The sequence below is a fragment of the Oryx dammah genome, unplaced genomic scaffold (genome assembly GCF_014754425.2).
Source record: "Oryx dammah isolate SB20612 unplaced genomic scaffold, SCBI_Odam_1.1 HiC_scaffold_16, whole genome shotgun sequence".
Classification (NCBI taxonomy): Eukaryota; Metazoa; Chordata; class Mammalia; order Artiodactyla; family Bovidae; genus Oryx; species Oryx dammah.
The window spans coordinates 65,056,407-65,084,134 of NW_024070200.1; the positions used below are offsets into that span (position 1 = coordinate 65,056,407).

General features: G+C 42.5%; 1 protein-coding gene across 1 annotated transcript in view; it reads left to right on the forward strand.

The window, feature by feature from the left end:
- Positions 1-27,728, forward strand: part of GABRB3 (gamma-aminobutyric acid type A receptor subunit beta3) — a 298,494-nt gene that overhangs the window by 195,820 nt on the left and 74,946 nt on the right. The window contains exon 4 of the mRNA XM_040257053.1: positions 15,167-15,387. Within this exon, the coding sequence (XP_040112987.1) occupies positions 15,167-15,387 (221 nt within the window). The remainder of the gene's footprint in view (positions 1-15,166; positions 15,388-27,728) is intronic.

Here is a 27,728-nt window from a genome sequence, read left to right on the forward strand (position 1 = left end):
AGTGAAAAAGTTGGCTTAAAGCTCAACATTCAGAAAACAAAAATCATGGCATCCGGTCCCATCACTTCATGGGAAATAGATGGGGAAACAGTGGAAACAGTGGCTGACTTTATTTTTTTGAGGGCTCCAGCATCACTGCAGATGGTGATTGCAGCAATGAAATTAAAAGACACTTTTCTTGGAAGAAAAGTTATGACCAACCTAGATCATATATTCAAAAGCAGAGACATTACTTTGTCGACTAAGGTCCTTCTAGTCAAGGCTGTGGTATTTCCTGTGGTCATGTATGGATGTGAGAGTTGGACTGTGAAGAAGGCTGAGTGCCGAAGAATTGATGCTTTTGAACTGTGGTGTTGGAGAAGACTCTTGAGAGTCCCTTGGACTGCCAGGAGATCCAACCAGTCCATTCTGAAGGAGATCAGCCCTGAGACTTCTTTGGAAGGAATGATGCTAAAGCTGAAACTCCAGTACTTTGGCCACCTCATGTGAAGAGTTGACTCATTGGAAAAGACTCTGATGCTGGGAAGGATTGAGGGCAGGAGGAGAAAGGGACGACAGTGGATGAGATGGCTGGATGGCATCACTGACTATATGTACGTGAATCTGAGTGAACTCCGAGAGTTGGTGATGGACAGGAAGGCCTGGCGTGCTGTGATTCATGGGGTCGCAAAAAGTCGGACACGACTGAGCGACTGAACTGAACTGAGATGAGTGCAGTTGTGCGGTAGTTTAAGCATTCTTTTGCATTGCCTTTCTTTGGGATTGGAATGAAAACTGACCTTTTCCAGTCCTGTGGTCACTGCTTAGTTTTCCAAATGTGCTGGCATATCAAGTGCAGCACTTTCACAGCATCATCTTTTAGCCGTAGGTGCCCAGTATGCTACTGGAGACCATTGGAGATATAACTCCGAAAGAATGAAGGGATGGAGCCAAAGCAACAACATCTAGTTGTGGATGGGGCTGGTGATGGAAGCAACATTTGATGCTGTAAAGAGCAATATTGCATAGAAACCTGGAATGTCAGGTCCTTGAATGAAGGCAAATTGGAAGTGGTCAAACAGGAGATGGCAAGAGTGAACATTGACATTCTAGGAATCAGCAAACTAAGATGGACTGGAATGGATGAGTTTAACTCAAATGCCCATGATATCTACTACTGTGGGCAGAAACCCCTTAGAAGAAATGGAGTAGCCATCATGGTCAATGAGAGTCCGAAATGCAGTACTTGGATGCAATCTCAAAAAGACAGAATGATCTCTGTTCGTCTCCAAGGGAAACCATTCAATATCACGGTAATCCAAATCTATGCCCCAACCAATAAAGCTGATGAAGCTGAAGTTGAACAGTTCTTTGAAGACCTACAAGACCTTCTAGAGCTAATACCCAGAAAAGATGTCCTTTCCATTATAGGGGACTGGAATGCCAAAGTAGGAAGTCAAGAAACACCTGGAATAACAGGCAAATTTGGTCTTGGAGTACAGAATGAAACAGGGCAAAGGCTAACAGAGTTCTGCCAAGAGAATGCTCTGGTCATAGCAAACACTCTCTTCCAACAACACAAGAGAAGACTGTACACAGGGACATCACCAGATGGTCAACACCGAAATCAGATTGATTATATCCTTTGCAGCGAAAGATATAGAAGTTCTTTACAGTCAGCAAAAACAAGACCGGGAGCTGACTGTGGCTCAGATCATGAACTCCTTATTGCCAAATTCAGACTTAAATTGAGGAAAGTGGGGAAAACCACTACCATTCAGATATGACCTAAATCAAATCTCTTATGACTATAGAGTAGAAGTGAGAAATAGCTTTAAGGGACTAGATCTGATAGAGTGCCTGATGAACTGTGGACAGAGGTTTGTGGCATTGTACAGATGGCAGGGAGCAAGACCATCTCGAAGGAAGAAAAAAAAAGAAATGCTCAAAAAAAGATTTTCTTCCAAGGAGCAAGCATTTTTAAATTTCATGGCTGCAGTCACCATCTGCAGTGATTTTGGAGCCCCAGAAATAAAGTTTGTCACTGTTTCCATTGTTTCCCCATCAATGTGCTATGAAGTGATGGGACTGGATACCATGATCTTAGTTTTCTGAATGTTGAGTTTCAAGCCAACTTTTTCACTCTCCTCTTTTACTTTCATCAAGAGGCTCTTCAGTTCCTCTTCACTTTTTGCCATAAGAGTGGTGTCATCTGCATATCTGAGGTTATTGATATTTCTCCTGTTAATCTTCTTGATTCCATCTTGTGCTTCATCCAGCCCGGCTATTTACATGATGTACTCTGCATATAAATTAAATAAGCAAGGTGACAATGTATAGCCTTGGCGTACTCCTTTTCCTCTTTGGAACCAGTCTGTTGTTCCATGTCTGGTTCTAGCTGTTGCTTCTTGACCTGCATACAGATTTCTCAGGAGGCAGATAAGATCTGGTATCTCTACAGCAAATTAGTCCACATATAAAAAAGCAGCAGACTCATAGATATAGAGAACAAACTAGTGGTTGCAAGTGGGGAGAGGGAGGTGGGAAGGGGCAAGAGAGCGGTAGGAGAATAAGTGGTACAAACTATTATGTGTAAAATAAGCATCAAGAACATATTGTACAACACAGGGAATGTAGCCAATATTTTATAACTACAAATGGAGTATAATCTTTAAAATTTGTGAATCACTGTGTTGTGTGCTTGAAACATATTATAAATTAACTCTACCGCAAAAAAAAAAAATTAAAAAGCAGAAACAAAGTGTCATTCCTCTCCTATCTAATTGGAAGCACTTGATTTCTCCCTCTTTGGGCACTATACCTGATTAATTGTATGAAACCCCACATCATGATTTCTTTCTGGCTACCCAGGCTGTGATTGTAATATCCCAGAGGATGGCTTCATGTAATTCCTTGCAGGGTTACCCATCCAAATATTTCTGCTGAAATTAATATCTATTCCAAAAGCTATCAAGTCAATATTTTGCAGGTATATGAAGTATGGTTGTTAGTATTATGATTTGTCTATTAGCAGTAACCTAACGAGTTCTGGGTAGAAACCAGAAATAGATGTGATCTCAGAAATGAACAGACGTGCTGTCTAAAAATAGCACTTCTTAGAAACCGAAAGTACTATAAAATGTGTGGCATCACTAGTCTACCTGTTTTGTCTTTGAGGAGGGAAAATCCAGTGTTAAATCCTGCTATATAGGTAGATATGTAAAATCAAAGGACACTTGAAAACCCACAGTTTAAGTTTATAGGGGTGAGGTTTCTTGGTTTACAATGGAAATATTCATTCTTTACTTTATGATAAATATATGCCCTTCTTGAAGCATTTTTTTTTTTGCCTTGTCTGCTCTCCTGAAGGAATTCAGAGGGACACCCAGTTCTGTAAAGCCAATAATGAGAACTCTATAAGCCATGTAAACCAAGAGATGACTGTGACTACTTCAGGATGTAGACTTGTTAACCTCATGGTCATCTGCAGGCATGGTGCTCAAGCAAGCGAAAAGCACAGGGCCTTGAGAAATGCCACACCGTCAGAACATGGGCAGATCCCTCACTTCTCCAGATGTTATATTCTCCCAGTTCAAGTATCCTTCAAATACAGGGGCGTGGAAGGCGCCTTGCACAAGCAATGTGGCTGTTCCTCACAGCCAGTTCTTGGGGCTCCTCTGGATAGATGACGAATTTGAGTCGTGGCATCCTCTTTATAGCTGGGCTTCCCTGGTGGCTCAGACAGTGAAGAATACGCCTGCAGTGCGGGAGTCGTAGGTTCAGTTCCTGGGTTGAGAAGATTCCCTAGAGAAGGAAATGGCAACCCACGCCAGTATTCTGGCCTGCAGAATTCCATGGACAGAGGAACCTGGCAGGCTACAGGCCAATGGATCGCAAAGAGTTGGGCACAAATGAACAACTAACACTTTCACTTTCATCCTCTTTATAAACCTGTTAATCAAAGATAGTTGCTAGAAAATAAAGCTCTGTATCTGAATATACACACACACATATGTTGCAGACTATTTATGCATATATAATGTTCTGAAGAGTTTGGTGTCTTTAATGAGTGTTATTCAGGTGAATACTCATTTAAAATAAAGGACAATATGAAACAACTCCTCCTCAGTTTATAAGCACATTCCAGAAGCTCGTTCACACAGTGTTTGTGCTGAGTTAGAACATCTGTTCCCATGTGGAGTGTGAGACATCTGGTCATCTTGTATGTTTTTATGTTTAACCCGTAATATATCAGAAGTCTGGTATCAGACTTAGCCTACTCTAGACACCATAGGTAAGCATTCTTCTGGGGTGCAGTTTGGGAGTCCAGGAGCTCACCTCGAATCCACTGTCATGGGGACATTAGTGGAAACACTCCCCACCCTCCTATGGTTGCTGCTGACTCATGATCTAGATCTAGATGTTGGAGGTATTTAGGATATAGGGTCAGTAGAACCCTGTGACGGAATTGATGCTGGATTTCAGATGTGAAAGAAAGAAGAGGCTTGTGTATAGCCTCTGCTTTTGGTTTGAAATAGTGAATAGATGCTAGTAGAATTAGGAAGAGATTTGGAGTAGAAGGATATGAGTTAATTTTAGACACATTGAACTCTCGGTTTGCACATGGGGCATCTGGATGGACAGATTCAGGAGACGCTGGATCCATCCATGGACATCTCAGAAAAATGAAATAGGCCCGAGACTCTGATGGAGGAGGCTTCCCTGATGGCTCAGTGGTAAAGAATCTGCCTGCAATGCAGGGTCAGGAAGATCCCCTTGAGAAGGAAATGGCAACCCACTCCAGTATTCTTGCCTGGAAAATCCACGGACAGAGGAACCTGGTGGGTTACAGTCCATGGCGTCGCAAAGAGTCAGGCACAACTGAACTGAGCAACAGAGCACAGCACGACTGTTGGAGGAACAAGAACTGGAGGCTGGAGTTAAGAACGGGAGACGTTTCTTGCGTCGCTCCTGGTTCCTGAGTGTTTAGTTTGGGAGAATCAATTTACAACTAAAGGATGCCGTGCACAGGACACTTAGTGAAATGTTCTTTGTATACAGAGGGGTCAGTTGACTAGAGGTGGGTGGGAGGTGAGTCCTAGAGCACCCGAAGGTTAGATTAGCCATAGTGGATCCCGGCCCAGTAGGATGGCTGGTTTGGTATTTTTATTCGTGCTATAGCTCTTTCATAAATTTTTGTTTAAATTTGTGATTTCAGTATATTTCACAGCAGGAAAAAATGTTTTATGGAAAATCTAGTGACCTGTTACATTTCAGGAAACAAACTTGTAATTTTATTTGTATACTGAGTAAAAGATAAAATTTGGGATTTTAGAAACAAAGAATGAGGTCTGCTTCTGGTAGTGCTGAGAATTCTGCACCAAATCATTAGGCTGAGTCTTTCTTGCTGGTATCTTGGGATAATAGAGCACAGTAGGTTTTTTTGGGTGATGGGGAGTTTGGTGTATACTTTGCATGGAGCAGTCAGCTGGGAGCCCACCTAATAAAGAGGATTCTTTTGCGTTGGGTGTTGAGGAGTTCTGGGGAGGATGACTGGCCCTGAAATACCTGTTATGAATCAAGCTCTGTGTTAAGCTTTGTTAGCTCAGTTAATTGCTAGAGCACATTTATAAAATGAGCATTTTTAGTTTCATTTCTCCACAAGAAGTTATTGAGGCTCAGAGGTAAGACACAGGGAAAGAAGTCAACTCAGTGGTCTGAGGCATCCTGCTCCAATCACCCTCTGCATAGTAGACTTTGCTGGAAATTTATTTAGCCAAGGGCATCTCTTACATTTTCCTGTTTCTCTTCGGTTTAGGTTAAATTCTAGATTTCTTCTCATTCTACATTTTTTTTTTTTGTCCTTTGAGTGAAAATCAGTATAATCATTTTGCATTTCAGACTTACTCTACTCCAGAAAAATAGCTATGGTAACTTTTCACACATGAAAAGCAATTTTCAAAATAATTTATATCCTTTACCAGTTTTTCATGTGGCTATAGAGGACTGGGGAACTTGTTAACTATTTTCAGCAGCCCATCCAGATTTCATCCAGAGGTGACTGGTTCATCTTCTAAATATACTTGGCATTTAAATGGATGAATAAAAATTATAGACTATGAGCCTTTTGGTGGATGCAGTAGCTATATAAAGACCAGAAAATCTCAGTGCTCTTCCTCTGCATTCACACACCAGCTTCCTCCCAACTCCAGACTTAGTGGATATTCCTTAAATATATACTTCTTTTGCAATATTGTATACATCTTGGCTCCTTGCGTGTGCCCTCTGTGATGTTAATCACTTCAGAGTGTGTGTCAGGCAGACTTTCCAAATGGGTAAGTGTGCTTAAGACAGTGAAAAGGCAGACTTGAAACTTGGGCAGGTTTGAGTTTAAAGTGCCTTCTCTTAGTCACTTTCATTATACTCGATTTGATTTTGTGAATACTGCACCAGAATGTGAGCTCCTTTAAGGTACAAATGATGCCTTCCTCATCTCTGGGGCCATAGTACCTAGCAGAGTTCTCGGCCTGTGGCGGATACTGAGTGCAGGGAGGAAGAGAGGGGATCAGGAGGAGGTGTCCTGCTGTATTTTCACAGATCACCGTGTTACCAAACTCAGGTTCAGATGCTCGCTGCTCGAAAGCCAATGATTGAGAGGCAAGTGTTGGTATAAAGGAAAGTTGCTTCCATCAGAGAAGCCACTAATCTGGGGAGAAAGTGGACTTATGTTCTGAGACCAACGCCAAAGATGCCGCTCAGCCATGACAATTTTTAAAGAGAAAGAAGGGAAGCAATCTCAGTTAATCTTCATGGTAGGAGGTCAGATTCGTCATCATTTTTCTGCTGTGTGCAGACCTGCTGACTTCTCCTGATTTTCCTTCGGAAGCTTGTCTTGCCCACGCGGTCTGCCTGCAGATTTGCTGAGAGGGAAGCTGGGAATAGAGAGTCCATCATTCTTTAATGACATAGTTCTTCATTCTTACTCCTTTTGAGGAAAGTAATCAACAGGTTAGGCAAGGCATTTTATATATTCAATAGTTAGATTAAATGTCACCAAGTGATCTCATTTTTCTAATTAAGGCTCGAGAAAATCAGAAATGGGCAAACAGGAAAGGGGCAAAAGAGCTGCTTAGACTTGTCAGACATCATTCCATTTCTCTGGGGCTAGGGGCAAAGATCTGTCTTCTGTAACTTTTTCATGCTGACATAGAGTGGTGTATTCTGAGTGGAAGATACTGAGAAATGTGTCTGTAGCATCTCTTTGCTGACAGTTTTAGTTGCCTGCTTATATGTATGGGCTACAGTTATTTTTGATGCCCACAAAGAGATAGATAGATGCTTCCCTTGTAGCTCAGTCAGTAAAGAATCTGCCTGCAATGTAGGAGACTTGGGTTCCATTCCCGGATCGGGAAGATGCCCTGGAGAAGGAAATAGCAACCCATTCCAGTATTCTTGCCTGGAAACTCCCGTGGACAGAGGAGCCTGGCAGGCTATAGTCCATAGGGTCACAAGATTAGGACATGACTTAGCAACTAAACCACCACCAAGATATAGATTATTATGAGTGCTAACGTTAATACCGTTCTTTGAAGTCCTAGCCATAGACTTAGTATTGCTCAAGATACAGCAGCTTATATCATGGCTGCAGTCTAGTCATGACGCAGTTAGCTTTTCCCTCTGGTGGCAGTTATAGTGTCTGTACAGTGACCCAGGAATGTGCATCAGACGCTGAAAGGTCCTGTGACTACTGTCCTGGTCATGAACTGCTTGAGCCTGCTCTTCTGTTACTCAGGGAGGCCTAGGAGATAGCAGTTTTTCCACAGGCCAAAGGCAAGGGACATGGAGGGGGCCTTTGTATTATGTTGGTGGGGATGAGGGTGAATGAGGTGGGCTGCAGGGTTTTGCTGGATTGTAACCACATGGATTGAACAAATGGAAACCTAGGTACCAGGAAAATCTGTTGTGGGAGGGGAGATGGATGCAGTGTTTGATACTCATTTTTTGACCATTGAAAGGAATGGATTAAGATTTTCTAAATAAATTTTGTTTTAAAAAGTGCCAAGATTTCCCTAGCCTAATTTTAGTTGCAGAAATGACTGCAAAGGAAGCCTCCACCACCGAGGGCTTATGTAAGATTCTTGAAACAATTTCCTGTCTTCCCTGACCTAAGAACAACTTACCTGTGAGGTTTTGGTCTCATAAACTTGCTGAACCAGATGCAAATGCAGGTGTCCTGTGGCTTTCACAGCTGCAGTTAAATATGTAAATTTGGCTCGGAGATTGCCTTTCTTTCTCAGGGTTAGTAAATTTTTTCATTTCCTGTGCTGCGGAAATCTAGTCAGTTACCTAATTTCAGAATAATGAGCAGTATTTCCACTTTCAAATATGTATTTTTTTCATCTTAATGTGATAAATACCAAGAAATTTCCACAAGCAGGAAGAAATGTTGTGTATCTCTTATTACAATTTATTTGAGTGGCTTGAGTTATACACCCATGGGTTTTATTTTCTTGTTATTTGTTGTTCCTGCTGCTGTTTGTATCTTCTCAGGGGATTTTAGAAGGACAGTCACCTAGGAACAGATTCTTGGTCCTTGAATGCCTCATATTTAAGAATGCTTGTTTCCAGCCTCCTCAGACTGCATGCCTGCCCCTTTGCCCCTCCCGGCTCCATTCTCTGCTGCCTCAGCACACTGACTCCCAACCATGGGATCATGGGCTGGGCTCATGTCTTACTCAGAAATTGTGGCTTCTGAGTTGTGTATGAAATGGAATTTTGTAATATGGGGTAAAACCCAGCAACTCCTGTGTCATGTTTTTACAATGAGAAAATGTGACACAAATTCTAAACAAATAACTTATTTGTCTATAGAGCCCTACCTAGTAGTATTTGCTGTAAAGAATCCACCTGCAATGCAGGAGACCCTGGTTCAATTCCTGGGTTGGGAGGATCCGCTGGAGAAGGGATAGGCTACCCACTCCAGTATTCTTGAGCTTCCCTTGTGGCTCAGCTGGTAAAGAATCTGCCTGCAATGCAGGAGACCTGGGTTCGATCCCTGGGTTGGGAAGATCCCCTAGATTAGAGAACAGCTACCTACTCCAATATTCTGGCCTGGAGAATTCCATGGACTGTATAGGCCATGGGGTCACAAAAAGTTGAACATGACTGAGCGACTTTGACTTTCACTTCCACTTCATGAAGGCAGTGTAAAGCCTGTAAGGATAGGCCTAGCCTTGGACTTCAGTGTTTCATGCTGTTTGATTTAATACACATATGTAAAAAAAGGAGAGAATGAAGAGGGCCCTGACTTCATTAAGTTATCAAAGGACTTTGTGATCCCTAAGAGAAGCCCTGAGGCATGAATTGCCCTTTAATTGAATGCTTTTGTTTGTAAGATTCTTTATAAGAAGGAGTCTTTGTTTTGAACATAATTCCTCAATATTTTTTCATGCTTATTCCAAGCTCATCATGAGCTTTTTCTAACAAAAGGAGAAAAGGGCAGGGGTTGGAAGGAGAGAGATATTGTGGACATTTTATCTTACCTAATTATTTAAAAAATTCTTACTTGGAAAATTGCTTTACAATTTTGTTTTGGTTTCTGCCATACAACAATATGAATCAGTCATATATATAAATCCCTTCCCTTCTGAACCTCCCTCCTCCCACCATCCCACCCCTCTAGGTCATCACAGAGCACAAGACTGGGCTACATGTGTTATTTAGCAACTTCCCACTAACTATCTATTTTATACATGTATACTATATTATATATGTCAATATATATTTATACTGTATATGTCAATGCTGCTTTCTCAAATCATCCCACCCTCACCTTCCGCCGCTGTGCCCACAAGTCTGTTCTCTACTAGATTCATCAGTACCATTTTCCTAGATTCTATATATATGTGTTAATATGTGATACTTGTGTTTCTCTTCCTGATTCACTTCATTCTGTATAAGAGGTTCTAGGTTCATCTACTTCCCTACAACTGACTCAAATTTGTTCCTTTTTATGGCTAAGTAATATTCTGTTCCTAAAAGGTACCAAAACTTCCTTATCCATTCATCTGTTGATGGATGTCTAGGCTGCTTTCATGCCCTGGGTATTGTAACTAATGCAGCAGTGAATATTGGGGTACATGTATCTTTTTCAATTATTGTTTCCTCAGGGTATATGCTCAGTAGTGGGATTGCTAGGTCGTATCTTAGATTTATTCCTAGTTTTTTAAGGAATCTCAATACTGTTTTCTGTATGGCTGTATCAGTTTACATTCCCACCAACAGTGCAGCAGGGTTCCCTGTTTTCCACACCCTCTCTAGCACTCACGGTTTGTAGAATTTTGAGGAAGGCCTTCTAACTGGTATGAAGTGATGTCTTATTACAGGTTTGCATTTGCATTTCTCTAATGGCAAGTGATGCTGAGCCTCTTTTCACGTTTATTGGCCGTCTTTATGTCTTCTTTGGAGAAATGTTTGTTTAGGTCTTCTGCACATTTTTTGACTGGTTGTTTGTTTTTCTGATATTGAGCTGTATGAGTTGCTTATATATTTTGAAGATTAACCCTTTTTCAGTTGCTTTGTGTGCAACTATTTTCTCCCATTCTAAGGGTTTTCTTTGCATCTTGTTTATTGTTTCCTTTGCTGTGCAAAAGCTTTTATGTTTTATTAGGTACTAATTGTTTATTTTTGTTTTTATATCCATTAATCTAGGAGGTAGTTCAGAGAGAATCTCACTGCTATTTATTTACTCAGTGATTTTAAGGAGCTGTTGTGTTTGTATGCTCAGTCACTCAGTTGTGTCCGACTCTTTGTGGCCCCCTGGACTGTAGCCTGCCAGGATCCTCTGTCCTGGGAATTTTCCAGGCGAGAATGCTGGAGTGAGTGGCCATTCCCTGTGCTAGGGTATCTTCCTGACTCAGGGATCGAACCTGAGTTTCCTTTGTCTCCTGCAGTGGCAAGCGGATTCGTTACCACTAGCGCCACCTGGGAAGTCCTGATGAGCTCTCATAGTGTGAACCAACTCAAACTGCAAAACTCACATTTATGCATCACACCCTAGAGAGTCCCAGTTCTCACTGGCCTGGAGAAATCTGGATGAAGATACATTTGCATTTTCCCTGTCCCCTGTCACTGCCTGTCCTCTCTGCACTAAATCCCATCTCCTAGGAAACCAGTGCTTTTAATCCGGGCCTGCCAAGTTCCCAGTGCCAGCCTCATTCAATGGTTGGACTTGGACCTAAACAGAAAGCTGAGTGCTGTCAGGGTAGACTGTACTTGAGTCCACCTCCACTGCTAAGGCCAAAGACCAAAAGCTTACTTCCCTACCTCTACCTTAGTTCCCTAAGGAGTCCATGATTCCCGCTTTCCCCCTCTAGCCCATTGCCATCTAGATCTCTGTGGATTCCTGGAGCTTTTACAGTCTCAAGGTCTTTTCTTTTTCTGAGAACAGAGTCACATCCAGTGCTGGCAGACTTGCCAGCCCACATAGATTGCATGTCCTCATGGCTGTGTTCTTTGATGTAGGACAGATTACTCCAAACCCGGAAACCAGCAATTTGCCTGGGACCCCTTGGAGGAAACAGACCTTCACAAGGCACCTGTCAACAGAGGGCTGTGCTAAGTGTCCGCAGGATGAGGGGCTTGAGTGGTACCATAATTCTTATTATTCCCATTTGAAAAAAAGTTCCTGGAGAAGGAAACAGCCTCCCCCTCCAGTGTTCTGGCCTGGAGAATTCCACAGACTGTAAAGTCTACGGGGTCACAAAGATCCTGACACGACTGGGCGACTTTCAATCACTTGAAGAAAACTACTGTACCTGGCTGCACCCTCCCCTCTCGGAGACGTCTGTGCAGACCTCGCCCACTGGGCTGGTTTCTTTGTGGTGCGCAGAACCCCACCAGAGCTGAGAGGCAGAGCACCATCCTAGCAGGAGACGGCCTCAACTTCAAATCCCAGTTCCCCCAGTTGCTTGTGTAAGTGGGGGTGGGGAGGCAAAGTATATGAACTCTAAATGTTTCTTTCTTCGTAAGGTAATAAGAACAACAGCAATCCCTGCCTTGTATTTAAATAAGATGATCTTGCGTAAGGCCTGGCCCTTGTAGTTGTCAAAATATGTTAGAACGGTGTTCCCTAACACCCCTCCCAGGAGTCAGCGCCGTGGCCCCACAGCCGCCCAAGAGAGCAGAGGGGGCTTGTACCTGTGCAGTCACCTCTCCTCTATCCGCCTTTATTCCTTCATCTGCCTCTTCTTTCTCTGCAGGCGGATGAGGCAAAGTGCTGACTAGTGTCCCGCTGAAGTCCCAGCTCCCTTGCTTTCCAAGGCACACACAGCCCATACAGCAGATTTGCATTGAAGTGTGGCTACTTTTTATCCCTGTGTTTCCTAAGCTCTCCTGTACCTCAGTCCCCTCAAATCACTCAGCAAACACCCAAGACCAGAACTGCGCGGTGCTGCTAATGCTGTGCAGAGCAGCAGAACTCAAAGTTAGACCCTGCTCTGGGCTTGCAGGCTGAATGACAGCTGGGCTCCCAGGGCCAGCTGACACATGGCTGTGCCTCCACCCACACGGCAGCCCACGTGAGCACCAGCTGGAAGGGAGATGGCAGAGCGGTGCTAGACTTCACGACTCGGGCGTGGGATGAGGGCTTAGAAACCAGGGGAGAAACAGATGAAACTCTTCTATTTCAAAAGAAGGCAATTCAGAGAGTTATATTTAAATTGAGAATCCTTTAGCTGCTCCTGCTAATTTACCTCAGTCTTGTTATGCCACCAAAACTTTGCATGCTTCACTTAAAATGCATCACCTACATTTACTGATGGGACATGATTGTGAACTTTACAAGCCCGTCCGCATCCTGAGGGTCTGCATCAAACCTACTGCTTGCGGCTTGCTAACCAACATCCCTTTTCTCTGTCCGCCCTCATCAGCCCCCACCAGGATCTCCCACTCACTGAGGGCTTTGCTCATCATCCCTGTTACCCAGTGAACTCACCACTGCAAAACTGATCTTCCTCACCCACAGCTTGAATTTAAAACATAGGTTTTATTATTATTCAGGTATGGCAAGACCAACAGATAAGGAGACAGCTCTCATTGAAAAGAGAGTTTGTCACCAGCAGACACCAAGAGGAGGGTGCATGTTAAAGCATGAAAAATCAAAAACTAAAAGATGTGGTTGATACACGTCGTTATGTCACTTGCTGCTTAGAAACCTTCAGTGTTCATTGGCTTTGGAGCCAGTGTTCGAGTTTTTCCACTTTCTGGTCACTGCTGCAGTCCAGCCTTGCCCACCACTCTATACTTTCCCCCTCTTTCACACGATGTTCCAGCAAAACTGCACTCCTTGGGGTTTCTCATCCGTTCAGTAAAAGCAACAGTCCTTGTGTGACTTTTCATTCCCCTGCCTCGTGTCTAGCTGACCAAGGCTTCAGTACCACCTGCTTTCTGAGAATCTTTAATTGGTGGTGGGACTTTGTGTGTGTGCATGTGTGTGTGTGTGTGTGTGTGTGTGTGTGTGTATGGGGGCTTCACACAATTAATACCAGGCACAGACCTTTGCCATGGAAGTTAGCAGGAAAAAATGCCTGTTTCTTCATATCCACTCAAATGCTAACTTTCTTTCTAGTTGCAATAAAGCTTCAATAAAGGGCTTCCTTGGTGGCTCAGACAGTAAAGAATCTGCCTTCAATGCAGGAGAGGTCTGGGTTCGCTCCCTGGGTCAGGAAGATCCCTTGGAGAAGGAAATGGCAACCAACTCCAATATTCTTGCCTAGTTCCACAGACAGAGGAGTCTGGTGGGGTACATACAGTCCATGGGGCCGCAAAGAGTCGGTCACGACTGAGCAAGTATGAATAAAATTAAAAATATCACGAAAAGGGCTCCTCGGGCCTTTTGCGATTTTTGCTTCTCCGTCTCTGACTTTTTATGGGCCCTCTGGCTTAAACTTTCTTTGTTTGTAGTTGTGAAGCATGTGTTGGTTCTGTCACCTCCTTGTGTGTGACGACACCTGGAGAGGAGTGTAGGTGTGCTTTATCCTTCTGGAGGCTCCTCTGCTCCAGCACTCTTGTGGCCAGCAACAGACAGTCAGTGACACGGGCAGCTCTGAGAACTGCCCAGTGAGGTGGCGAGAACTGGATGGGATGTCAGGAGACCCATGTATGGGAAAGATTCTTCAACTGGTTTGCCATCTGCCCCTCACTGCCTGCACAGCGGATGTGCTCTGCTGGTGCGGAGCCCATGTGCTCCTGCCTGTAACAACAGTGATTTCTTCTTCCCTGGCTGGAGAGTTTACTGACTCCTTCGGATTTTCAGATTGGATCCTTCCATGATGCGGTTCAGGATGTCCCATGACCGTGACCGGGTTTTTAGACTTGATCACTCTGGACTTGAACAGTGATTGCCAAAAAGAATAAAAATTTAAAAATAGAATTTCCACGCTCAGCCTCTTATTTGTCTCCCTCCCACTTTCTTATTGCATTAACTACTTTGCAAAACAAAAACATGGGTTCACGTGCCTATTTTGCTGTTTATTTTGTGGGGGTTGCACCTAGTCTAGTGCCTCCTCCCACACCCGGCTTTAGACCCATTTTCTCTTAAGTATCTTCCTCTAGAGGTGACGACAGGGCCTGATTAGTGTGTAGTAATGGCCTTGGCACTCTAGAAGGAAAGGGAAATATGACACGTGACGCATAGAGACCTCTTGCAGGTCATCCTGTCCCCAGCTGGTGGTTTTTTCTAGAGGATTCCATTTACAGCTGTGCAGAGGGTGGAAGGAAGGAGAGGAAGAATCTAAACTGCTGAGAGTTTGTAGCCAGGATTGGCCTGTTGTTGGCTGCTCAGGCATAGGTATGCCTGGTGGGAGGTGGAAGACCTAGGCTAATGCCCGGGTTCCCTGCCAGCACTCTAATTTTATGATGACTTTTTTTTTTTGCTTTTATTTAGGGTGTCTCTTAAATGCCAATTTGTCTAGTCTGCTTCTTACCTAAATAAAACAGAGTGCTTATAGACATGATGTATACCTGTTAAAACCAGTGTTTGCATTTACAAGAAAGCAACCACTGCTTCCTAACCCTGTCCGAAAATAACCCATTTCTCATGGATTCCAACCTGAATTGGGCCAGTTGTGGAGGAAACTTGCCTGTGGTTGAACACAAACTCCATTTTTCTTTTCTTTTCTCCCCCCAGGATTACACCTTGACCATGTATTTTCAACAATACTGGAGAGATAAAAGGCTCGCCTATTCTGGGATCCCTCTCAACCTCACGCTGGACAATCGAGTGGCTGACCAGCTCTGGGTGCCTGACACATATTTCTTAAATGACAAAAAGTCATTCGTGCACGGAGTGACGGTGAAGAACCGCATGATCCGCCTCCACCCTGACGGGACGGTGCTGTACGGGCTCAGGTCTGTCTGCCCTGTGGGCTGGGTTCTTGGTTGCATGGCACGTTGGCCTTGAGTTTCACTGGAGTGGATTATATTAAGTGAAGCCATGTCTTCCGATTAATTAAGAGACATCCATGAAACATGCTGAACTCTGAAGAAGAAGAATGTTAGAAATCTAAGATTTGGAGCATTACTGTTACTATAAAGCAAGGCTGTTTTTCAAACAAGTGAAAAACAGCCTCCTTGGATTGAGTTGATGTAATTGGTCTGTCAGAACAGATTCCCTCAGGATGGATTTCCCATATCATAACAACAAAGGCCTATAATTATTATCACCTTCATACTTTAGAGGCTTTCAGTAAAGTTTCCTAAAGCCATTTGCAGAGTTTAGAAAAAGATCTACGTGTGCTGACATACAGTATGGTCTCCACAGGGCTTTATGAGGTGGCGCCACCAATATTTATGGGGATGAGTAAATATGAGGCTTCCTGGTGAGAATAACCTCTCGCCAGGTCTCATAATGAAGTCCCGTGAATTCGGAAACCAGACTGCTTGCTGTCTGGAACCCCGAGGAGTCCCTGGGCTTCCTGAGTTATCCTGGAAGCCACCAAGCCCTCCCGTGATGTTCCACCACTGCTGGTTGTTAGTAATTTTGACTTCCACTGAGTGGTGCCCTTAGCAATCTGTGTCTCTTGTGTTGACTTAGCACTGGTTTTTGTTTTGTTTTAGAGTAAGTATGTCTGCCTCACAGTCAGGAATGGGGCGCAAGTGGTTATCTTGGAGTGAAGCTTTATCTCCAAATGTTGTGAATCTTCTTTTAACATTTAATTTACTTTTGGCTGCGTAGGTCTGTGTTGTGGCACACAAGCTTAGTAGTTGCAGCTTGTAGGCTCTAGAGCATGAGCTCAGTAGTTGTGGTGCATGGGCCTAGTTGCCCAGCAGCATATGGGAGCTTAGCTCCCAGGCCAGGGTCGAACCTGGGCCCCCTGCATTGGCATTAACCACTGGACCACCAGGGAAGTCCCTGTTGTAAATCTTTGACTAAGACTCCAACAGGGCTAAAGAGTAATCATAATAATGTATATTTAAATCCATACCACTGTGAACTTTAGTGCTTTGGGAAGAGTAAAAGGAATTATTTAACACTGCCTTAATTGGAAAACATTAAGTGACTTCCTCAAAACACCAGTATATAGAATGAGATTTGGAATTTTAGCAAAAATCAGACTTAACTGTAAGAGAAAAAAGTGGCACAGGTCAACTAAGCCATGGTGTTACTCTAAAAACAATCTAGATAATATTTCCTTGGGATATTTTCAGCATTTTGTATTTTTGCCTGAAAGTGAGAGATGTGGTTGAAAAGTTTTGAAATTCTGACAAGTAAAAAAACAGGTTGTTCAAAAGATTATCCAGACGCCATGTAAGCATAGAATGGGGAGTCACGTCCTTCATTTACCTGCCCTCCCTCCCCAAAAACATGGGTAGAAATGTGTGTGTGTGTGTGAGTGTGTGTGTATGCGTGAGAGTGTGTGTGTGTGTGTGCATATGTGTAGTGGGGGCGAAGCATAGGAAGCAGATATCAACGAAAACTAGGCTCGGCCTTCTTGGCTTCTTGCTGCTTGGGTTCTCTCCATTTTTATTTTTATGTTGTTTATTTTCTCACCAGGGTTAGAGTACATTTAGTGTATCTAAGAAGAAAGAGGTTTCACTCTGTTAGGATAGTATCTGAGTCCACTCAGATTGCTTTAACAAACGCCCACAGCAGACAAACTTATTTCTCCCTCTCTGGAGGCTGGGAGTTCAAGGTCAAGGTGCCAGCAGCTAGTGTCCAGGGAAGGCCTGCATCTTCATTCATGCCAGGAACCTTCTCACTGTGTCTGTGCCTGATGGAAGTGTTGTGGGGTCTCCTTTATTAGAACACCAATCCCATTCATGGGGCTCCAGCCTCATGCACTAAGCCTTCACGTTCCGGTACCACTTTGGGGTTCAAATATGAATTTGAAGGAACATAAACATTTGGACCATAGCAGACAAGATCATACAATATGAAGGAAAGAACTGTAATTAATTTCCAAACTCCATTTGAAAGTGTTGGAATTCACACCATAAAACAGGCAAGAATAAGAAAAACCAAGAGATTAAAATTATGTAACAGCTAATACTCTGACTGTAAATTTTAATATAGAATTTAAATAATAATGTAATAATAAGCTATGGGATCCTTTTAATAGTAAACTTTTTACAATTACCTAGAAAAACTCTCTGGTGAAATTTACTCCAGCTGAGCTATTTAAAATCCTAAAAGATGATGCTGTTAAAGTGCTGCACTCAATATGTCAGCACATTTGGAAAACTCAGCAGTGGCCACAGAAATGGAAAAAGCCAGTTTTCATTCAATCGCAAAGAAGAGCAATGCTAAAGAACGTTCAAACTACCGAACAATTGTACTCGTTTCACATGCTAGTGGGGTTATGCTCAAAATCCTTCAAGCTAGGCTTCAGCAGTACATGAAACCAGAACTTCCAGATATACAAGCTGGGTTTAGAAAAGGCAGAGGAACCAGAGGTCAAATTGCAAACATTTGTTGGATCATAGAGAAAGCAAGGAAACTCCAGAGAAGCATCTGTTTTCTCTGACTACATGAAAGCCTTTGACAGTTTGGATCACAACAAACTGTGGAAAACTCTTAAAGAGATGGGAATACCAGACTACCTTACCTGTCCTCTGAAAAACCTGCATATGTGTCAGGAATCAACAGTTAGAAGCTTACATGGAACAACTGACTGGTCCAAAATTGGGAAAGGAACAAGACAAAGCTGTATATTGTCACCCTTTTTGTTTAATTTATATGCAGAGGCTTCCCAGGTGGCACTAGTGGTAAAGAACCTGCCTGCCAGTGCAGGAGACATAAGAGACGTGGGTTTGATCCCTGGGTCAGGAAGTAGGAAATGGCAACCCACTCCAGTTTTATTGCCTGGGGAATCCCATGGACAGAGAAGCCTGGCAGGCTATAGTCCATGGGGTCACAAAGAGTTGGATACGACTGAAGCGACTCAGCATGGAAGCATGCAGAGTACATCATGTGAAATGCCAGGCTGGATGAAGCCAAGCTGGAATCAAGATTGCCAGGAGAAATACCAACAACCTCAGATATGCAGATGATACCACCCTTAGAAAGTGAAGAAGAAATAAAGAGCCCCTTGATGAGAGTGAAAGAGGAGAGTGAAAAATCTGGCTTGAAACTCAACATTCAGAAAACTAAGATCGTGGCATCTGGTCCCATCACTTCATGGCAAATAGATGGGCAGAAAGTGGAAACTGTGACAGATTTTATTTTCTTGGGCTCCAAAATCACTGCAGATGGTGACTGCAGCCGTGAAATTAAAAGACGCTTCCTCCTTGGAAGAAAAGCTATGACCAACCTAGACAGCATATTGAAAAGCAGAGCCATCACTTTACCGACAAAGGTCTGTCTAGTCAAAGCTATGATTTTTCCAATAGTCATATATGGATGGATGTGAGAGTTGGCCATAAAGAGTGCATTCTTTGCTGAGTGCTGAAAAATTGGTGCTTTTGAACTGTGGTGCTGGAGAATACTCTTGAGAGTTCCTTGGGCTGCAAGATCAAACCAGTCAATCCCAATGGATATCAACCCTGAATATTTATTGGAATGACTTATGCTGAAGTTGAAGTTCCAATATTTTGGCAGCCTGATGCAAAGTGCCAGCTCATTGGGAAAGACTCTGATGCTGGGAAAGATTGAAGGCAAAAGGAGAAGAGGGTGGCAGAGAATGAGACTGTTAGATAGCATCCATCTAACTGACTGACTAACTGACTCAAATGGACAGGAATTTGAGCAAACTCTGGGAGATAGTGAAGGACAGGGAAGCCTGGAGTGCTGCAGAACTTGGGGTATCAAAGAGTTGGACAGGACTTAAGGACTAAACAATAACAACAAAAGTGAAATTTACATTCGTTACACATCTCAAATAGCCTCTTAAATCAGTAAATGGATTTCCAAATCATAGCTGTTTTATGCAAATGGGCTTTACAGGGGGCTCAGTGTTCAAGAATCTGCCTGCCAAGCAGGAGATATGGGTTGAATTCCTGAATCTTCCTGAGTCAGGAAGATCCCCTGGAGAAGAAAACAGCAACCCACACCAGTGTTCTTGTCAGGGAAATCCCATGGACAGAGGAACCTCGTGGGCTACAGTCCATGGGATCACAGAGTCGGACACGACTTAGCAGCTGAAGAACAACAGTAGATGTCAATATGGACTACCCTGGTGGCACAGTGGGATGAATCTGCCTGCAATGCAAGAGATGCGGGTTCTGTTCTTGGGTTGTGAACATCCTCTGGAGAAGGAAATAGCAACCCCCTCCAATATTCTTGCCTGGGAAAACCCATAGACAGAGGAACCTACTGGTCTTCAGTCCATGGGGTCACAAAAGAGTCGGACATGACTTCATGACTCAATAACAACAGATGTCAATATAGCCCCTAGATATTTATTTAGAACCTCATATTTTTTAAACAGTTCTTACATATGGAGCTATACAGGCTGTCAGAAAGGAAATTAAATAACAGACCATTTTCCACATGTGTTTATCAGCTATAATGTGCCATCTAAATTCCTTTGAAACTGGCTAATCTAGAAATTTCTGCCTTCAGTTTAAAAAAACTCACATAGCAATATAAATTAACTTGAATTTGAAATAATTTGAATTTTTGAACAGTAGGCATATTAGTGCTTGAAAATACTGATAATTTTATTAAATTCATCTAGATACATATTCTATGTTATTCTGTGTGAACTGAAGTACCGTTTATATATTCCACAAGATATTCTCAGGCACACTATATGTATTGTATATTTCGATAACATAGTATGAGTGTCACCCTCCATCCTCCCCTTGGTAGGGTTTCCTAACTTTCCTCTCTTCTCTTTTTACTGTTGTACTTTCTGGATCACGTTGGTGACAAAGGCGAGAAAAAGATGGCCAGTGTTTGTATCCTTTTAGCAAATAGGTCTACCAGTGCCTGGTCCTGGAGGGGGTCTGGTGCAGCTGAGAACTTGAGTAGATTAAACCCACAAGGAGGTTCATGGAGCACTGGGCTTATCAGTCTCCTGCTTGTAAAATACTGCGCATGAAGGCTCAACCCAACAGAGATTACTTTCCTACTGGCTGTGTCCTAAGAAGCTAGTTGACCTGACTGTGTCCCTGGAACCTTAAGGTTGAGTTCTTCTTTCCTTTGGAGACTGGGATTGGCCTTCACCTCGAGTGTCCTGCAGTTGCTCAAGCTGGTAGGTTAGTCACCATGTAGCTCCTCTGGGCTCCTTTTCCCAGTTGTGTCTGGCCATCACAGCAGAAGATCATTGAGGGCTTTTGCTTTATCCAGAGAAGAGGATCTCTGGCTGGGGATGAGCTCTCCATGATGTGGGACTGTACGTCATCTCAGACTTATTCTGGGAAGCCATTAATCCATTACTCTGATGACTCTGCAGAAGTAGTCAGTCACAAAGATGCTGGCAAGCGACCACGTTCATGTAGCGATAAACGCTGTTTTAAATCATGAACTCCTTTTCAGTGACTCTTACAACCCCTATGTATGAAACTTGGCCTGATACTACCTTGAGATTACCTGCTTGGCTCAGCTGAATGAGACAGTGAACCAAACCTCTGGTACTCATCACATCACTGGTTGGGGTAAGGGAGTGCTCTGAATAGGGCATACATGCCATCTTAAAATAAGACTTGACTGTTGGAAAATTTCCTTTGAGGAGCCAAACCTTTTTTAGGAACTAGGAAGATCTTGGCTGCCAAGAGGCTCACTAGGCTTGATCCTGTTCTTAAGACAATCTTTTTCCTTTAGTGCCAGGCTGAAGTTTTCTTGCTGTCTGTCCCTCTCCCGTCTTTCTGTCTTCTTTTTCAAATCAACCAATCACCTATGACATTGAATATCATACCTGCCCCACTGAGAGTGCTTTGTAATGTGATCTTTTCTTCAGGCCTTGAATTTTGTCTTTGACCTTTTATCTTGATGCTAGGAGTTGGTAATGATTTCATAAAATAGTACTTGACTTTCTCTGAAAAGATCCTGGGAGTCTGAGGTTGAGTCACCTTCATCAAAACAATGTAGCCATGTTGTGCCTGAGAAGCTTACTGCAAAATTTATTGCAAAATATCTTGTGAAATTCCTACTTGCTGTTGAATATGACTTGAAATTGTTAAAGTTGACATTCCTGTACTTAGAAAGTTCATACAATGTTAAGATGAACCTAGAACTTATTTCAGGAGATTCAAATTAAGTCATCTAACTGGTTTGACTGCTATCTTTTTCCAGAACTATATTTTATAGGGTGGTTCTGGCCAAACACCTTTTTCTCCCAGGAAAGCTGTAAGCCCACACAATTAATAACTTCTCTGGTGGCTCATATGGTAATGAATCTGCCTACAATGCAGGAGACCCAGCTTCAATCCCTGGGTTGGGAAGATCACTTGAAGAAGGGAATGGCAGCCCACTCCAGTCTTCTTGGCTTGGAGAATCACATGGACAGAGGAGCCTGGCTGGCTACAGGCCATAGTGTCACAAAGTCAGACAGGACTGAGTGAGTCATGCTTTTACTTTCACAGAATTAATAAGGCTCATATGATTGGAGTGCAGGTGTGTTTAACTCCCAAACTCTTATTTAGTCATTGCCTCCAAATTACTTTTAGCTAAGTAAGAAACATATTGATAAATTGCTTTCCAAGAGGGATTATGACAATCTTTACTCCCACCAACAATAAATTACATGCTAGCTTTAGGGTTGTAAGACCTGCTTTGAACTTCATAATTTTTTAGGCTACTGTAAATAATCTATCAATATATTTACTTCATCCTTTGAGGATGGAAAAAATCACCTCTCTGTCTTTAAATCTGGGCTCATAAAATCATCTGTTCTCCCTAATCATGTTAATTCTTTCCCTGTTTTTAAGAACGCTTTCATACCTTCACTTCAGGCATCACTCGTCATTCACATTTGATGATGTTACCCTACACTTTAATTAAAAACACAGAAACGTCTTCATCTTGCCATTTACAAAGGGGCCATCCCACATGCCTGCTACTCATTCTTTGCTTCTCTCAAAGTGGAAGGTGGGTCCCTGAGCGTTTCAGGAGTCACCTTCACCTTGGCGTCCCCTCCCTACTAGGGCGTTTGGCTCCTGCAGCCCTAACTGCTCTCGTTTTACAGCTGTCCTTCTCTCTCATCATGCTTCCAGTGTGCGTACTTTCCTTCTATTCTTCAGGATTAGTCAAGGATGTCCCTGTTTTAGGGCCTTGGCTCTTTTATTGATGCCATACACTGTTTCTTGATATTCATGTTTTTAGCATCACAGTGTAAATTTATTACTGAAGGCAGTTCACCTGGTCCTGCTCTGGTCACCTATTCCTTTTTTATTACACCCTCTTGTTTTGCTTTATTTTTATCATAGCACTTAGCTATATCTGACATGAACTTGTCATTTTATTGCATTTCTAATTCATTGACTCTCTTCCTATTCCTGATGGTGGGGAAACCACCATTAGAATATAAATTCTTTGAGAAAAGAACCTATTTCTTGTTTATTATTACATCCCAAAATCTAGAGTAGGAAAAAGTACTATATGAGGATTAAGTTTAATTCTAATTATTCTTTCTGGAGTACTTTATTTTTATATTTTCTATTTAGATTGTTAATCTATCAGAATTTATCTTGGTGTACGATGTGAGGCAGCTGTCTAGTGTTTTTACTTCTGAAATGGTTGGTTAGCTATCTTTTGCAGTGCCTACCAGTTTATTCTTCCACGTGAGCTTTAGGATCATTTGCATTCTCAAAATTTCTAAAAATACAGTGTGAAATGTCAGTTGGAATTATGCTCATAAATATGACTTTGAGAAGACCAAATGCTGAATGGTGCTCAGTCTTTCCTTCCTACCTGTGGCACATCTGTGTTCATGCATGCTTTCAGTCATGGCTTTTAGTAAAATTTTGTCATTTTATTCATAGACAATCACTCATTTCTTTCTGAGATTTTTCCTGTTTCTATAAGTGTGGAGCTGTTAGATATGGGACCATTTTTACATTATCTTTCTAACTTTCATTGGTATGTGGGGAAGCTATTCATCTGTTTATGGCTGTTCTTTGTTGATACATTTGTCCACCATCATATCTAGCCAGGCTAATCTCTTACTGTGTCTAATTATTTAGTAAATATTCTTGAGGATTTTAGTCTTATAAGCATATTGCTTATAATGGGTTTTTCATCTTCATTTTTATTGGTTTTATTCATGTTTCTGTTTTATTTCATTGGTTTCAACTTCCAGAAAATGGAAAACAATTGAGGATGACAGTGTGCAGCATTCCCTGGTTCTTTGTTGTAGTAGGAGTGCTTCTTGTCGATCATCGGGAAGGATGATTTGCACTTTCAGTATAATGTAATTGTAACTCATTCTTTTACTTCCATTAAATACAGACATACATACATACTCTCATTTTCTGGGAACTATGTCATGAGTTGAATAACAAATATCACCAATTTATGGAATTTATTTTCAGCAGCTAATTATAAATCAGATGACTCACCCTACATGGCTTTTTTACATATCAGAAATAAGGAGAGACTTTGTTAATTCAATTTCTAGATATATGATCATTTTCCTTTTTTTAGCCTATAGCTGTGATGTATAATTTCCTACTGTGATCTATCCTTGAATTCCTGAGATAAATCCTATTTTATCATGGTGGGCAATACACTTAAGAAATTATTAAGTTTGCTTTGCTCATGCTTAATTTATAATTCTTTTAAAAATCTGTTGACAGCTGGTTTATTGGTGTAAATATATCTTGTGATCTAGCCAGTATCGTTTTGTTTGTCCTCCACTATCCCCCTAAACACTGTTAAGTGAGGTATGAAGTTTTGATTTTTTGGCCACAGGCATGTGGGAATCAGCAAAACCAGGGATGGAGCCCCCCCCGACCCTGCATTGAAAGGTGGTCTTAACCACTGGACCGGTAGGGAAGTCTTGTGCCACTGTTTTAAGAATAGTCTTTTCCCATCTTTTTGTTATACAGGACTTCTTAGTTTAATGTCTAATATTAAATGCAGACTTAGAATTAATATCTTCCCTTGCATGGCCCAGCCCCATTTTAGGCTGGAAGCCTGTCATGGCAAAGGAAGGATGGTTGATTTCTCAGCATCTGTGCCTCTGCTTCTCCTCTGTCTCCTCCCAGCCTGTCTTGATGGCCTATATATTACCTCCTCTGGTTTTGAAGGTTTATTTGGGGGCAGGCGTGTAGGGAAAATAAATAAGAAAAGTGTTACTGGAACTGTACTGTTTTCTCTGGTTTCCTGCTCTTTGGACTGAGAGCATATGGGGAATTGGCTCTGTTCAGAGCTTTACTCCAGGAGGCCCCTTGACCAGCACTGGGGGTGGGGAGACTGAGCACAGGGTATGTTTCCATTCTATGGAGTCCCTTGGAAAAGTTTCCTTAGTTCTAGGGCTCCGTCCTTCATGGACACCTTCCATCTCTCTACCCATCCATGCAGCCCTGGTATATAGGATTCAGGAGCGCTGCAGGTCCTCCCTTTTCCCGTGGAGCCCCTGTGTGAGCCCCAGGAATCTGCCTGCTTTCCTCATATAATATCCAAGCCCTGTTCAGTTTCCACTGTCCCACCACCCGCATTCCAGGTGTGCCACATCCACCGTTCCTTCTAGAGATGAGCTGGAAGATGCTGATCTCTCTTAGGGAGGGCTGGAAACTCTACCAAGAAATCTATCCCCAGTTTAGCTCCCTCTCCTCATTACTCTGATCTCTATTAACAATCATAACTTGAACAAGATTCCAAGAACCATGAACCAATTCAGTGAAATTCAGTAGTAAATTATCCAATGGTTAGGTGATAATGTTGGGTCTTCTCACACATTTCTCATATATATCATGTAGATTCTATTAAATATATTAATACATTAGATCTTTTTTTGTTTTGACATAATATCAATCAAGAAGATTTCTCTGTATTTATATGTTCTGTAATAAATTATATCATATTTAAATCTCTGTTCCTAAAATGAGTTGATGTTCCTGTAAGTATTTTAAAATTTACCTGTAGACATATACAGTTGACCTTTGAACAATGTCGGGGGTTTGGTGCACTGACCTTACACACAGTTGAAAATCCACATATAACTTTTTAGTTGTCCCTCCATATCCTTGGTTAAGCTTCTGCAAATTCAACCAGCTGTGGATTGTTCAGTATGATAGTGTATGTTTATTGAAAAAATTCTGCATCTAAGTGGACCTGTATATTTCAAATCCATATTGTTCAAGGGTCAACTGTGCTACACATAAAATGTTTTTATAGATGCATGGTACTTTGAATAGCCTGTTGAATGTCATTTTCCACCCTGGCACACATGGCTTTAATTTCTGTTATGCTTACAGGTATCTGTAGATTCTCTAGATTTTCTTCTTACATCAGTCTTAAAAATTCATATTTCTTAGGAAAATATCCTTTTTATTTAGACATTTAACTTATTAACCTGCACATATGCATTACCTTCTATAATATATTGTTACATTCCCTTCTTCATTTATAATTATGTTCAGTAGCATCAAGAAATATTTATCTATTATATATATGTGTGTGTATATATATATACATTTTAAAGAGCTAGCCTTTAATTTTTCATCATAATTCTGTTCATTAATTTATGCTTTACCTTTGTAAACATCCTCCTCCTCCTCTTGCTTTTAAAGCTCTCTTTATTGAGGATTGATGTCAGCAAAGTGGCAGACTAAGAAACTCCAAGTTTTTATTTCTCCACAGAAACATCAAAAAACAAGCAGAAGCTGTCTGACCAACTTTGTAGGAGCTCCAGAATATATTCCTGGAATATATTCCAAGGCTTGTAGCAACCAACCAAATGCCAAATAAAGAAAAACCTATGTTCAAAACAGTAGGAAAGTTTTGTGGCATTTTCCCCTGCCATTTCCCCATCCCTTCCCTGGTGCAGGGACAGTCTTGATCTCAAGCAAGTCGCAGCTCAGTTACAAGTTCTCTGGCATTAGAGGGAGCAGAGCAGATCTTATTTATGAACCATTATATGCACATGTTCTGTCTGGAAAATACCCAAAGGACTGAAGCAAACTCAAAACACAGAGATGAAAAGAGGCAGGTACTACTCATAAAGGCTTCAACATGTCTGCAAACCCATAGATGTCTAAGGCAAGAGATACGGAGTGGAAATACAGCGTAGACCAGCTGAGGCCCAAAGGAGAAGCAGGGATGAGACACTTTGGAAAATTAGGTCATTCAAAAAGCAGTCATTACAGAGTCAGGATCAAGATGGCAGAAAAGTTCACCTCCCTCCATAGAAACATTGAAAATACACTGTAAGTGGAACAATTCAAACAAAACAGCTACCGAGTGCCAACAGAAGACCTCAGACATCTGAAAAGGCAGGAAAACCTCCATGTAACCGGGTAGGACAAAAGGAAAAGGAAAAAGAAGGAATCAGGATGGGCCTGTGCCCAGGGGAGAGATCTGTGAAGAGGAAAATTTTCTACATCTTGGGAAGGCGCCTCACCGTCGGAGAAAGTGCACTGGATGGAGAGGGAGTATTGGTGCCTAAAAAGGGGGAGAGCAGCAAAGGGCTTGTGGAAGGCATAATGGGGAGTAACCTGCACAGAGGATTGGCGCTGCCATTCTGCGTTCCTCAACCTGAGACACCCCTCTGTTGGTGAGAGTGGGGGCCGGTTGCTGAAGCTCAGACTCCAAAGCTCAGTCACAGCGAGAAGACCAGGGTTAGCTGAGGAAACAGCCTGAAAAGTTCAAGAGTTAGGATGTGGCAGCTGAGGGTGTACTAAGAAGGTGCCTGGGCTTCCAGAGAAAAAAGGCACAATTTTGGGAGGCATGTGAGGAGAGAGGTGGGACCACCATAAGAACTTCTTTCCCTGTGAGGACTCCTAGGCAACAGGAAACCACCACCTACAGGAACTCCAGAGGTGGGCAGGAGTTGCCACCACCGCCTTGCACTCCAGAGGCGGCTACACTGGATACACTGGCTGTATCTTCCAGACCCATAGGCAGAGGCCAGGTCCTGACCCTGCTGTTCTGAAAGGGTGCAGACAGCTTCCCCTACTAGGAATCCTGCCAGTGGGTCATGGAACCCATCCCTTGCTGACCTCGGAGGGTGTGGACAGGTATGGCTACTAGGAGCTCCAACAGCAGGTCCCAAGACCTATCCGCACTGTCCTGGGAGGGCAAGGATAGCGTCTGTGACTAGAAAATCCATGAGCAAGTGCCGGGAAACTGTTCCACTGTCCCAAGAGGA